Genomic DNA, 13,353 nt, shown 5'->3' on the forward strand with positions numbered 1-13,353 from the left:
TTCAATTTCAATACAATAATAAATAAAAAACCCCGTTCAAACAGTTCCTTAAAAATACAGTAGTTTAAAAAAGAAACTGCATAGATAGCAAGTCTTCCTGTTTAGGGAAGTGACTAAAGGCCATGCAGTCTCTCCCTTTTGTAAATGAGGAAGAGGAGAAAGAGAGAAATGACAAGAATCAGTCACTGCTGTCTGTGGCACTAAACCTGCATTATATGGGAAAACTGTTGTTTAAACACGTCTTAAAATGGCTTTTGGTGGTCTCTTTGCAAACACATGCTTCTTCTTCCCAACACCCCCCAGGGTAGTGTTATCTCAGGAATGTCCTGGGAAGGTGTCCTGAGGTGTTTCTTATCCGTCCTTGTTAACCCCTTCCTGTGATTGGGTGTTCTTGTAAGCCCCTTGAGACTTCTAATTGGTTACTCTGTGAATCCTCCTAAACCCTATAAATATAACATCCCCAACAATAAACGCTCTCTTGCCTCCTCTCCACGCCCGGTGTCCTGTCTCCCTGCCGGCCATGGGGCCACGTGCGGGGTGGGGTGGGGGGAGGGGAGAGCACCTCTCCCCTCCACGCTCAGGGCCAGAAGAGACCCCTGAAGAAACCCCTGGAGTTCCCTTTCCCTTTCCTTCAAGACGTCGGAATGGTTCCTCAGATGGAGCTGGAACTAGAACTGGCCCGCCCCACGTTGTGGGTGGGGAAAGGGATCCAGAGCTGTCCTGAATGATGAAGTTGGCACTCAACATCCTGTAAGTGGCCTGATCTGATCTATAATGTGTGCATGCTGCTCTCAAGAAGTGGGTGCCTGCAGCACTTTCAGGTACATTAGGGCTGGCAGTTCATTTTCTGATTCACTGATTTTAGAAGCTGCATAACCAAGTCTACTTTTGTCTAATTAGTGATAACTGTGATAATCTTAATACCTTCTGAGATAATGGGGCTAAAATTTGTATACTTCTTTCAGGGTAAGAAGAGTAGATTACCTTAAAAGCAAAGCCCCCTTGGAATAACAGCAATGAATTCTTATCATTCTTATGTTATGAATTTTACACATCCTGTAATATAAATAATATTATCCCAGAATCATGCTGTCCAAACTAAGTACTTCCTGGTCATTTGAGACAACTTAAGTAAAACTCTGTGAGCGGGTTTGGGGCTGAGAATTTCTTAGAATCTGGCCTCTGCTTCACGTGGGAATTTGGCAATGAGCCAGCCCAACCCAGGTATATGTGAGCTGGAGAGCCCCAAGCAGTCTCTTTTAAAGTAACTGGCTTACCTAAAATATTCTTATTTCAAGCTTCCTTGCAAATCATTAGTAAGTATTGACTTTAGTTTTAGCTTCTGTTTATCTGTAAGAAGCAATGTCTTGAAGCTTCTGTGTACTATTTCCTTCTTTTCATTTGGCATATTGATTTACCAAAGGATATTATGTTGTGCTTCAGAGACTTATTCTCAGAATTTTAGTAAACTGGAAATTTGACAATTATAGGCTTTCAAACTTCAGATTGTGCTTGCAATTAATCCAATGGATTTCTCTCATATATTTAATAATTAATAGAAAAGTAATTCTGAAAATGTAAATGAAATTAGTGTCTACCCAGCTACATTGACTTCTACTAAACTACCTGCAAAAAACAGAGAAGGTTATTCTCTGAAGTATATACTGTTCAAAGTGAGGCTATGATTTTATTAACTATTTTAAGGTACTGGGTTTGGTAATTACTTAAGTGGTCTGACAGCCAAATGCTACTTGGATACTGCTTTCAGTGAGAATAACTACCCACTCACTTTCATATGTGTACAGGGTGAAGTACCTTATGGGTAATTTTTTTTCTTCTGAGAAATAACTAAGAAACCTCAGCAGGAGAGAAAAACTCTTTAGAAGTTGCACTTTCCACATGTTTAGAGTAAGCTACATGCTGGAAGCAGTTACGTGAGCAGACATATTTGTTGCAAGATGGCACCATGATTAAATGAAAAAATAAATATCAGTTCACTCCCAAGACCTTTAATTTTGCCCCCATCTGTCCACAAGGCAGCAGTATTTGGGTTTTTTCCATTAATTTTCAGCCTTGAATTAGATCACTGCATGCCTGTGGTGCATTTTGGTATACATTCAATAATGTAAACCTGTTATAAAGAATGAACAGCATTTACTGTTCAACAGTTTATTTTAAATATTCTTGGAATGCTTTGCTTTACCAGGAAAAGGTATGAACTCAAACTCATGTTTTTCTGGGAGAAGTCCACAATAATTTCATTAGCACTACAGCAGAAGCTCATCTGAGTTTACCCTTTGTGTGTATGGGAATGAATTTTTTAGTTGTCTTTATGGAGAGATAAGAGATACAAGAAGGGAAGGTTATCTGAAAGGAGTGGAAAGACATAAACACCATGCATGAAATCAAACATTTTCAAATTTAACTTTTTTTTTTCCTTTTCAATTTCAGTGTTGACAAAACTGGCATTAAGTTTGTCTCAGATTGGTTTTCTTTCCCTGAGTTTATCAGTCAATTTTCTTGGATGACATATCCATGGATGGACAGACTGGATGTCAGTACATGTCAGCAAAGTTAGTCCAACCCAACCATAGCAGAAATGGCTTTATTTTCCATCTGCTTGTTTATTGGCATTACTCCCCTCGAGTTCTCTCAGAGCCCTCTCAGTGCTCTAATACATCACAAATAACATCACCTGATCTGTCAGCAAAGATGTGTGACCACATCCCCTCTGTCACAAGCAGTGTCTTTCGTTCCATGCTTGAGAAAATGCTTTGAAATTTCTCTTCCTTTTCTAACAATAATGGGATTTATTCATCACTGTATTAGTCTATTTTTCTGCTGCTATGAGTTGCTCTCAGAGGAGTTATCACTGTTTTACAGCAAGAGGTATCAAATGAGGTTGCTAAGTCATGCAGATGAAAAACAGCCATGAAACAGGCTTCCCCATTTGTCTGCTCCCTTCCCAGTTTCTAGCTGTGTAACATCCACGTGGCCTATCTCTCCATGTAATTTCACTGATATTCACCCCTGATTTTTACATTTCTTGTCATTTAGACCCCATTTAGGTGTCCCTGTGATTCATCTTTTTTGGGTATCAGTCAAAGTTTACTCTCTTCTTCATAGCTCTTTCTATTTAAATTAGCATTCCTACTTGTGTCATTAAAACTTAATTACCATCCAACTGTGCAAAGCATTTTGGGGCAGCAACAGGGAAAATAAACTGCAGTACCTTGTAGTACTGTAAATAAGTGTAGTTAAAGATTTGGAAATTGGGGTGTTTCCTAGTATCATTGACATTGCTGGAGTGTCCTTTTTTATTTTCTGTACAAATCACTAAATACAGGTGTAAAAATTAAAAACATGTAAATTATGGGGAGAATTTACTCAACTTCAGTGCATGCCAGCATTTTAAAGCTGAGGTCATGTACTTTTTATGGTGTCTGAAGGTCAGTATTCTACTGCTCCCTCCAATTCCCATTTATGAATTAACAGGCATGGATGGATAAACACAGCTGAGCGTAAGTTAACTCTTTCCCAAACTGTGGGCCAGTCATTGACAATTTTAAGAGCCTGTCTGTTGATTTTAGGTTTTGCTACTCGTACAGCTGATTTTCAGAAAGTAAACAAAACACCCATTTTATAATTTGCTTTATTTCTGCAAACAATACCTTTGTCTTCCCTGCCAGTGCATGTTCTTGTCACATGTCTTCTCCATAGGAATCTCTTTGAGGTTTTGGATCTTTGATGAAGAAGGGATGAGGCTGTACAACATCCTTGTCCATTCACTCAAGCTCATATTGGCTTCCCTTTCACTGCTGAAATTTCATAGATGAGTAATCCCTCCCAAGATAGCCAGTAGCTTAAGGATGTTTTGCCTTCCTGATTCTTCCTGCTGATAACAGAGGAATTGCAGAAGTTTAAAATTTGTCATATCCACTTCTATGTGTAACGGAGGCAAAATGGGGAAATTCACTCCAGCTGCCTGCTAAAATCCAGCTTTAGAAGAGTTATCCTTCTATTACTCAGCTAAGTTTAGGTCATATATAAAAAAGGCCAATTCATCAACCTAGTGGTTAAAAATTGGCAGGGACTGACAAACAAAAAAGATACTGACCTTTGTTTTCTTATTTTGAGCTGCTCATTGATTCTTTCAAATAATGTCAGGGACAAGTCTCATTAAATTTTTCCATTCTGTTTGAGAAGAGGGTGTAAAACAAATTCCTCAGCATGTTAAGAGATTACATTAAAGTCAATATTTCCTCTTTGGTCAGGTGGGTCAGTTTTGGAATCAATCCAGTTTACTTTTATAACTGAAAGCCTTAAGAGGAATTTCTACCCCACCCAGCCAGCTAGCACAGCTTTGTTTGATGTTTTGAACCCTGCCTGGCTCCAGCAGATAATATCCATATTTATTGATACAGAGCTCTGGTGTGGCTATGACCATAAGCTCTTTGTGGTCAGCAATCTCAGCCCAGTCATGTGCTGAAGGAAGCAGCTGACTGGCCTTTACCTCCCATCACATCCTTTAGTATGAAGGTGATATCTTTCTACAACCAGTGCGTAGAGAAAAGATGCAAACAGGTGATTTCAACAGGCAGGAAGAAAAAGAAATGAACCTGAGCTTGCAAGAGAGGAAGAAGGCTGTGGCACACTGTCCTTGCTTTCTAATATCTTCCACTTAGAATTTTATCCCAGTCCTGTGACCAGCAAATCCTGTCTGTCTCAGATCCAATGAAAGGGCTTGTGACTGCTTTAGAGAGTAGGACTAGAAAGTTATGTTTAAAACAAATAACAACAAATCAAAGGAATATTAATTTAACAAAGCAAAATTTGCCAGCAAGAGTTTTCCTGTGGATAAGCTATACTAGCGTTTGCCAGCTTTGCAAAATCAACCAAAGGTCTATGAGTCATATTGGCTTTTTTCCATATTGCAGGAACACCTCTGTGTTTACCAAAGACTTCAGTTGCTGCTGCAGCATCACACCCTTTTGTTTATGTCCTTTGATGTTTATGTAACTTTAAGTCTTGAGCCAATGACAAAGGTTTTATATTTTTTCACCAAAAATATCAGCCCATGTTTAAAAACAAAACAAAAAGCCTAGCCCTTCCCTTCAAAGAGGCCGACTCAAAAACTTCTGAAACAAAGATCTTTAAAAGCTGTATCTTGTTTTGTCATGTTAAAAAAAAAAATCATGGGTTTCTGTCTAAAGTAACTTCCTGTATTTACACAAGTACCATAGTTAAAAGTATGCAGACAATATCATTGACATTTTTGCTTCAAAACCTACACATATGCTCATACATGTTTATATACTATCCAAACAGAGGGGTATCTAGATGTTGTTGTAATGAGAAGGATAACAATAGTTTTAAAAAGAAAAAAGTTAGATGGATTTATTTCCCTTTTTGTCCCATCTTATGAGTAAAGTAACTTACTAGTTCATGCAAAACTGACCAGATCTACTTTGAATTATCATTGGAATTCACACATTTGAAACCAATTAAAGCTAAATAAAGAAATCTGCCAAGCAAAGGCTTAAACAAGAGCACCCGGTTTGGCAGGAAAAAATCATATATAATCTCTACTAAAAGTACCATATTTATACACAGCCTTGGAGTTATATAAACTTGGGCATTAAATTCATTGCAAAAAATCCAAGCAGTCCTGAGGCAGTGAAATCCCCCAGAGAACATCATTGCCTATTTCCAAGCACAAGCGTTAATCACAGAATCACCACCTGCTTGTTTAAGTGCACCCTGATGCTTAAACACCTTCACTTATGTCCTTGCCATAAGCAAAGTCTCTGCTGCTTCAGCACCCAATCTCAGCCCTCTTATACAGCCTGGGAATGAGCATGTTTCAGAGTGCCAAACAGCGAAAATAGAAGCAAATCTGTAAAACACAACTGACCACACAGATGGTTACAGAGTAAGTACATCAGCAAATTCAGAGCAGAAGAGATAGCTTCAGGTCAACAGGTTATATTTGAGATACAGATTAGGAAATTATGTAATAAGGAAAGAAATGCATGTGATTCCCTGATATTTCACTTCAGCAGCTCTTGTTAGTGCACTTCTGAGCAAAGCTTTCTGCAGTAAAGCTCTTTCACTCCTAAGGAATTTCGTAAAATCCTTCTGGCTTGGCAAGTGTGCATTGACACTAGCTATGTCCTGTTAGCTGTTCTCTACCTCAAGGTTAATTCTGCCAAGGTTAATTCTTCAGCAAACTGATTAATACTTGTTGGTCATTGTCACACAAGAAATGGCGTGTCTGACTTTGTTTCAGGCTCTCAGAATTCCTGAAAGGCAGGCACAGAAGCTAGAAAAAATGTTTTAAAGAACAGGAAAAAAATATACAATGTAACGTGCCACAAACCCAGCTATGTTGGCGTTCCCACTGCCTCAAATTCTGATTAAATCTTGGATAGATGGTTTAAAATAAAGAAGGAAGTTAATGTTTCAAGCCATTATCTTGGCTTTTTCATAAGATATCAATATTTCAAAAGTAAGAAAATTAAGTTGGGTTCTTCAACCAAAAAAAGCTGAATTTGGCAGAGGGGTAAAAACTTTATTTTGTCAACAAGTAGTGACATTTTTCTCCTACTTAAATAACAGAAGGTTTGTGTACAACTTCAACCACTAGCTTTCTAAATTAATTTCTCCCAATTAAAATATTTTTCAGTATTATCGTTCCTGACCTCCAAGGAATACTCACAAGACTTTCACTTCTGTTTACAGTCAGAGGCAGTATCAGGATATAAGAACTAAACCTGCGTGCAGAATTACTAATTCTATAGCTTTGGGTTCTGGTTGGTTGGTTGGTGGTTTTTTGTTTTTTGTTTTTAATGGGGAGTTAATAGTTTGTCTAAACAAAGTACTTTTCTGTATACATATATATATGTTAACCTTTTATCCCTCACATGCAGTTGGATTGTTACAAGGGAGGACAGGAAATTAGTGTGGGAGATCTCACAAATTCTCTCTAATCTCACCCTCTTTAAGCCTGCATCTCACAGCTAAATCTTGGCACCATACCCTGTCTCTTACTTTCTCATCTGCTGTGCTGACACAGCCAGCTGACTTCAGCTGGGCCTGCTGTCCAAATGCATCAGGACCTCAGGGCACTGGAAACAGGTCACAGCATTGTACTGGAGCTGGAGGTGTGCTGCTAGACAGGACCCCATCATGAGACAAGCCCTGCTAGAAGATACAATCTGCTTTTGCAGCATTATATCCAAAGTCCTTCTGTATTATACATACACACATAAAATAATTCCCTGCCTGCAGCCCAACATACGAGCATGCAGTGTTACTCAGCAAGGAAGTGAGCTGTGAGAGGAGAGGGGAAAAAAAGACAGTTCTGTTCTAAAAGTATGGTAATATATCATTCTTTTTGAAGCCTGAAAAGGCAGTCTGGATTTGTTGCATACATTTGTATACTCTCAAGCTCTCAGCACTCTTGCAGTGCTGGCTTCCCTGCAGCACAGAAAGTTGCTCCACGGGCTTTACAGGGAAGCACACTTCTCAGCTGCATGCTTTTCATAGTAATGGCTGATCTAATAGTTTTTGGGTTGGGTTTTTGAACCTGTGTTATAGAAAATCATACCTTCTTTTCTTCAAATATTGATGTGCAGGCAGCTCTTGTACCAAAACATCTGGTTAAAACTACTGAGAAGAAACATAAATGAAAGATACAATGTACAACTATTGGGAAAATACTCTAGATACAAACAGGCTTTTCAATGTATCAGCAGAAAGCCATGAGCTGACTAACTGGGAAGGTTATAACCTAACTCAAACTACAAATTAGACTTTCATTTGTTAGCAGGGAAGGATACTCAGATATCTAATGACCAGTATCAGAGTGCTGGAAGGCCTCTTAATGGTCCCTTCTGGCTTAAAAATTAACAGATACAAGTTAAGAATGTTTAACAGCTGGAACCCACTAACACAGAGATTTGTTTATTGGTACACTTTGGTTGGGTCAGTCTCTGGAAAGTATCTGTGTAGCATCAGTACATCCACAACAAGGCAAAGCTGCCTTCAGAACAGCTTCCTTACCCTTTACTGGGGTAAGGAAACACAGTAAAACTAGTACAAAACCAAGCAAACCCTAAATTTTAAATGACCTTTCTGTATTAAACATAGTAATTTCTATTCATCCATTGCAGTGTTTTTACTAGAGTTCTTAATTTCTTTTTCTTTTAATGAGGTTTTACATTACTGGAATTCTACACAGAAAAGCTAACAAACCCCAATGTGCTCTATTTTATTACTGAGTACAATTCACTCAATATACTCAGAAGGGGAAAGATACAAAAGTTTGTATTTTAATTCTATTTTGCACTCAATGGATTTATTTCTAGACTGAATGGCAATACAAATTAGTCATGCCTAGTGATCAACAGTGGATATTGTGGTAGATATCTAATGACCAGTGTCAGAATCAGATCTGTATTTTATTTGCTGTACCAAGAGACATTCTAAGAGATAAAGGACCTGCTTGGAGGAAGAAATCATTCAAATCAACATACAAATGATCTAGTGCAACAGTTTGGTAATCATAATCACTTTATTAGTCCCTAAAACTTGATATAAGCTGCTGACTTTGGACTAGTAGTGTTTGAAACCTAGTCATGGATTCAATAGGACATATGGGAAAAAATGAAGGAGGGAATATAAGTGTTTTTTCCCCTCAAAATAAATACTAAAGAGAGAAAAAGTCGGTGGAGACTTGAATATAGAAATGGACAACCACGGGGTACGGTTTGGATTTAAGACAGGAGTAGGATATGATTGGATAGGATTGTATCGTAGATCTGCCAGGCCTGACTTAAGGTAGTACTGGTGTGAATCATCCGGTTTAACAAGAGGACAGTTTTGGAAATAATTAGGTTAGTTCAATTCAGGAACATAAGAGAAAAAATATGTGCCTTCTTAACAAATAGGGAGAGGTTGGTTTACCTCTACATTGAAGCCCATCATGGAAACACCAGTTATTTTTGGGAGAAAATGTGGCAAAAATCGTATGCAAATTTCTCGAGAGAAAAATGAAACAGCTTAAAACTTACTTGAAACGTTCCTAGAACCGCGCCTCAGCCTTTTCACATGCTTCTTATAAATAACCATTGCAAAACACACTGCTCTATTTTAAAATATGATTTGTTGTGAAAGACTCCCACTATATTGTAGGTCTCACGTTATAAACCAAAATGTCCCCTGATCTAGTGAGGTGTTGGATCTAGTGAGGGGCGGTGATTTGTATAAGGCTGGGGGGCAGAGGGGTGTTTGGGGGGGTTGTTTTTTTTAGCTCTGTAGCTGTTCCATAGGAATGAAGTGCGTCGTGACGAGGGGCTCCACCTCGGAACGTGGACACGTTTATCGCCTTATCAGGTTTTCATTTCATGAGAAAGCCTGGCAGGATTTTCTGCAGTTAAATAAACGGGGGGTGATGCGATTCTCGCCCTCGGAAGGTACCTCGGTACGGAATGCCCCGCTCTTGCTGACGGACCCTCTCCCCAGGCGGCTGCAGAGGCGGCGGCCCAGGCCCGGCCCGCAGGCCCGGCACCCCCCGAGGCCCGGCCCGCCCTCCCTCCGGCGGGGCCCGGTGGCGGCCCCGCTCCCCGGGGCCCGCAGGGCTGTGCCCGGGGCCGTCCCGGCCCGCGGCCATCGCTCGGCGTTCGCCGCCCGCCGCCGCAGCGAGGGGCGGGCAGGGCAGGGGCGCTACGCCACTTTCGTAGCGCTGGAGCAGGGGTAGGAAATGGCTCCGCCTCGGGCCGCGGGGCCGCGCGGGCAGGGCGAGCGTACGCGGGTCTGTGAATAGCGGCGGCGGAGCGGCGGGAGGAGGAGGAGGAGGCGCCGCGGCGGTTTGGTACCGAGCGGAGAGGGAGATGCACACGGCACTCGAGTGAGGTAGCTATAAAACCCCATTTGTTTACATGCCCTCCCCCACAGCCGCCCGGCTCCGCGGAGCGGGTGGCGGCTGGCCCGGGCCGGCCTGGGCTGGGGGGGGGGGCCGCGGGCGCGGGCGAGGAGGCAGCACGGGGGTCGATCGGCAGTAGCGGACACCACCTTCCCCGCGATGCGGAGCGGCGTGAGGGGCGACACGGCGGCGCGGCCGCCTCGTCACGTGGCGGCGGGGCCCGGGTGGGCGCGGGGGGCCGGCGGGGTGAGGGGGGCGGCGGGCAGGGGGGCCGCGCCCGGGCTCTCCCCCCAGGCGGCGGAGCACGAGGCGCCGCCGCGGCCCTGGCGTTCCCCCCCGCCCCCTTTCTTGCTCCTGCTCGTGCGGCGACCATGCGGCAGGTAAATCCTCCCCGCCCCCGCGCCCGGAACTGGGGGGCCCGGGACGCGGCGGCGGGGCTGCGGCTGCCCTCGCTTTTCGGGCGGAGAGAGAAAGGGGGTCGGCAGGGGTCGGCGGGCGCCGCGGGAGGCCCGGCCCCGCCGCACGGAGCTCCTTAGAGCCCGCTCTCCCGCTTCGCGCCCGCTCCCTTCCTGCCGGGAGTGCGGCTCGGGAGCGTCCCGGCCCCGCCGAGCGCTCCCGGCGCGGCCACGTGGAGGCCCCGGGAGGGTGGAAGATGCCGGCCCTCCCTTCCCGCCTGGCTCAGGGGCCGCGGGGAATCGCGGGCTGTGCGGGGAGGGAGCTGCCCTGCGGGACCCGCGGAGCACACTCGTAGTACTTGGCAATATTTGGGGGCAATAGAGTGGTTGTGGATGATGAACGAGCCACGCGAGTAAACCTTGCTGGGCTCGGAGTTCCGAGTTCGCGTTAACAACTGGGGGAAAAGCACTCGGGCTGTAACCTGCGCATACCTTGAGGGTGAGAGATGTAGCGTCAGGAGGCTTTTGTCGCTGGCTGTAACTGGGCACTAAAATGATGGGCGAAAATAATTGATTTCCTCTTCTCGACCATTACAGCTGCATCCTTTGGAAACATACACCTAACGTTGCAACTTTGGAATAAAAATCACTCTTCAAAATCTTCACTTATCTTTGTCGTTTTTGGGGCCCTCTATAGAAAGGTCTCATGCCTGCTAGCTCTTAAACTCTTGCCTCTGAGGAAGAGTTGCCAGAGTTAGAAATAACTCTGGTTTCTAACACTAAACACTGTATGTCTGTAAGTAGCAATCGTAATGAGGGTTTTTTTATTAAGATAGGATCTTGAAACACTGAGGGAACTTGTGATAACCTCAAGCCTGAGAAATGCACACTGGAAGGCCTGGTTAGTTTACAAACAAGCAGAAGCAATTTTCAGCTAGTTAACGAACGTAATACCTGGTGTGTTCCAACTGGTATGTTCTTGTATACCTTTGGGTAGTACTAACTGATACAGTGACATAAAAAAAGAAACCTATTTCTTTGCAAAACGCGTGTCACATTTGGTTTTTAAAATTTGATTTTAACAGAATTATTTACTTTAGAAGATACCTTCTTTAACTGCATGGGGGAAATAGGTATTTGGTGTGGACTAATGCTACTCAACTCCAAGAATTTGACTTTTTAATGGTTACTATTTAGGCTAATACTCTGGTCTGATAATGTAAGAAAATAACGTGAAAAAGATCTGTGGTTTCCAAGAACACTGACCAGTGTCTCAATAGACTTTACTAGCTAAATTTCTGTTCTATAATAATGGTTAGAATAGAATTGGTGATGCTCTCCTGCAGCACTTCTGTTTTAAACTCCTTTCAACTTAAACTTTTGAGAAAAAAGGTATGCAGCCATGCATTCTATTTCTGAAGGAGATTAGGGCCTGTATGTGTGCCTATATATCTGTAGACTGTGAATTAATCATATATATTAATCATGTATGTTTGATGAGATTAATAGTGGCAGTTCCATATGGGGATGTGTCTTAGTGTCCACAGAGGATGGACCTAGAGGATCATATACAATTGTCTATCTGGAATAGGCAACATGAGAAGATATTCTGGCTTCACAAGGAAAGTTCTCCGAAACAATGAGGTTTGTTTTAGTTAGTTCATACTTGTGTAGGTCTTTATTTGGCTTAAATAAAAACCGGGTACTAAATTTGCAACATGTATCCAGTCAATCATAAAATGTACAATTGCAGCAAACTTGTGGTTTAAAGCAGTGCAAATGTGCTCACAGGCTTTGTCTTACAACTTGTTTTTCCCATTGCAAGAAACAATCTAATGAAATTGGATCATCAGGGTGATTCAGGCATGTTCCAGAAAGTTTATGTGAAAAAGCACAGATTGTGGTGCTGACCATTGTCTACTACAGTGCTTAGAAATACTTTATCATTGGTGATCTCAAACTAAGATTTATGTCATGTGACAATATCCACCTTCTAGTGTTACATGTGAAAAGTCAGCAGGAGAATACTGAGTGCCTGTGGTACTTGGGCCTTTTGAATGTTTCAGGAGCACACCTTGGTAAGATACTTTTCATGTAGTTTGACTTGCACAAGCAACATAAATGTATGCACATGAAAAAATTAATGCATCCAGCTTGGTATAGGTGTCCTTTGTGGTCTTCACTAAGTAAGTCAAGCAACTGTAATTTAGCTATTTCTATTCATAATACATTTTTTGCAAAGCAGTGGCTGATTCAAGTATGAAGAGACCTTTTAACTAGTGCCCAGTTCAAATGAACTTCAAGCCTGGGTGTATATAGTCCCAAAGGAAGTATGTTTGGACTTTTTTACCTTGGCTGTCCAGTTTTAATGTCGTTTGATCACGATCATACCTATTTTAAAGACTGTTGTTCCTGTCACAGTTCTTATAGAAGTGGAAGTTTATTTTATTATATGGGCACTTAATCGGTGATAAGGTAAATCAGTCTGGGTTTTGAAACATTTATGTTTTCTCATCAGGTGGAGTTACTGAGTTAAAATTACTTAAGCTAATTAAAAGATAAACTCCATGAAAGTTTTTCTGTTAAGTTGCAATTCAGTCCTTCACTGTGGCAAAACTCAGTGAAAAGATCATGGCATCTGTACAAGCTGTTGCACAGTATCAGGACGGACAGATGTAACTGCGTGTGTCACCAGTGAAAATGATACCAGAACGAGAAAACCTCATTCCATCTTCTTCACAGTGACTGTGAACTGTCAGAACGTTTGCTGTTTCATAGTGTGTTATTTTATGGCATGGTTTCAGAATTGTCAAATGAATGCATCTTGACTTTTTTGTAACACATTGAAAAACGTCAGTAGAAGTTTCAGAGAAGGAAAGCTTGGCAGGTATGCTTTTCACAGGCTTGAGCTTTAGGTGCAGGGCAAGTTCTGTGAATACTGAGAATTTATGCCTTTTGGGAAGCAATTTCTGTTTTCCTAATAAGAAGAAAATCAGTATAACTTCCTATTTTTTCCGTGGGAGTCCAACTTAA

General features: G+C 42.1%; 1 protein-coding gene across 4 annotated transcripts in view; it reads left to right on the top strand.

The window, feature by feature from the left end:
• The first annotated feature begins 730 nt into the window (after positions 1 to 730).
• SLC39A10 (solute carrier family 39 member 10) overlaps positions 731 to 13,353 on the top strand; it is a 48,824-nt gene continuing 36,201 nt past the window's right edge. For 2 of the 4 annotated variants that reach the window (XM_027636590.1, XM_027636591.1), the window contains exon 1: positions 10,287 to 10,305. In XM_027636590.1, coding sequence (XP_027492391.1) covers positions 10,297 to 10,305 — 9 coding nt within the window. In that variant the 5' untranslated portion in view covers positions 10,287 to 10,296. Of the gene's footprint in view, positions 751 to 9,721; positions 9,916 to 10,286; positions 10,306 to 13,353 lie in introns of those variants that run through there. The other 2 variants (XM_027636593.1, XM_027636592.1) reach the window with 2 other exon arrangements.

The sequence above is a fragment of the Corapipo altera genome, unplaced genomic scaffold, assembly GCF_003945725.1.
Source record: "Corapipo altera isolate COAL_440 unplaced genomic scaffold, ASM394572v1 45, whole genome shotgun sequence".
Taxonomy (NCBI): domain Eukaryota; kingdom Metazoa; phylum Chordata; class Aves; order Passeriformes; family Pipridae; genus Corapipo; species Corapipo altera.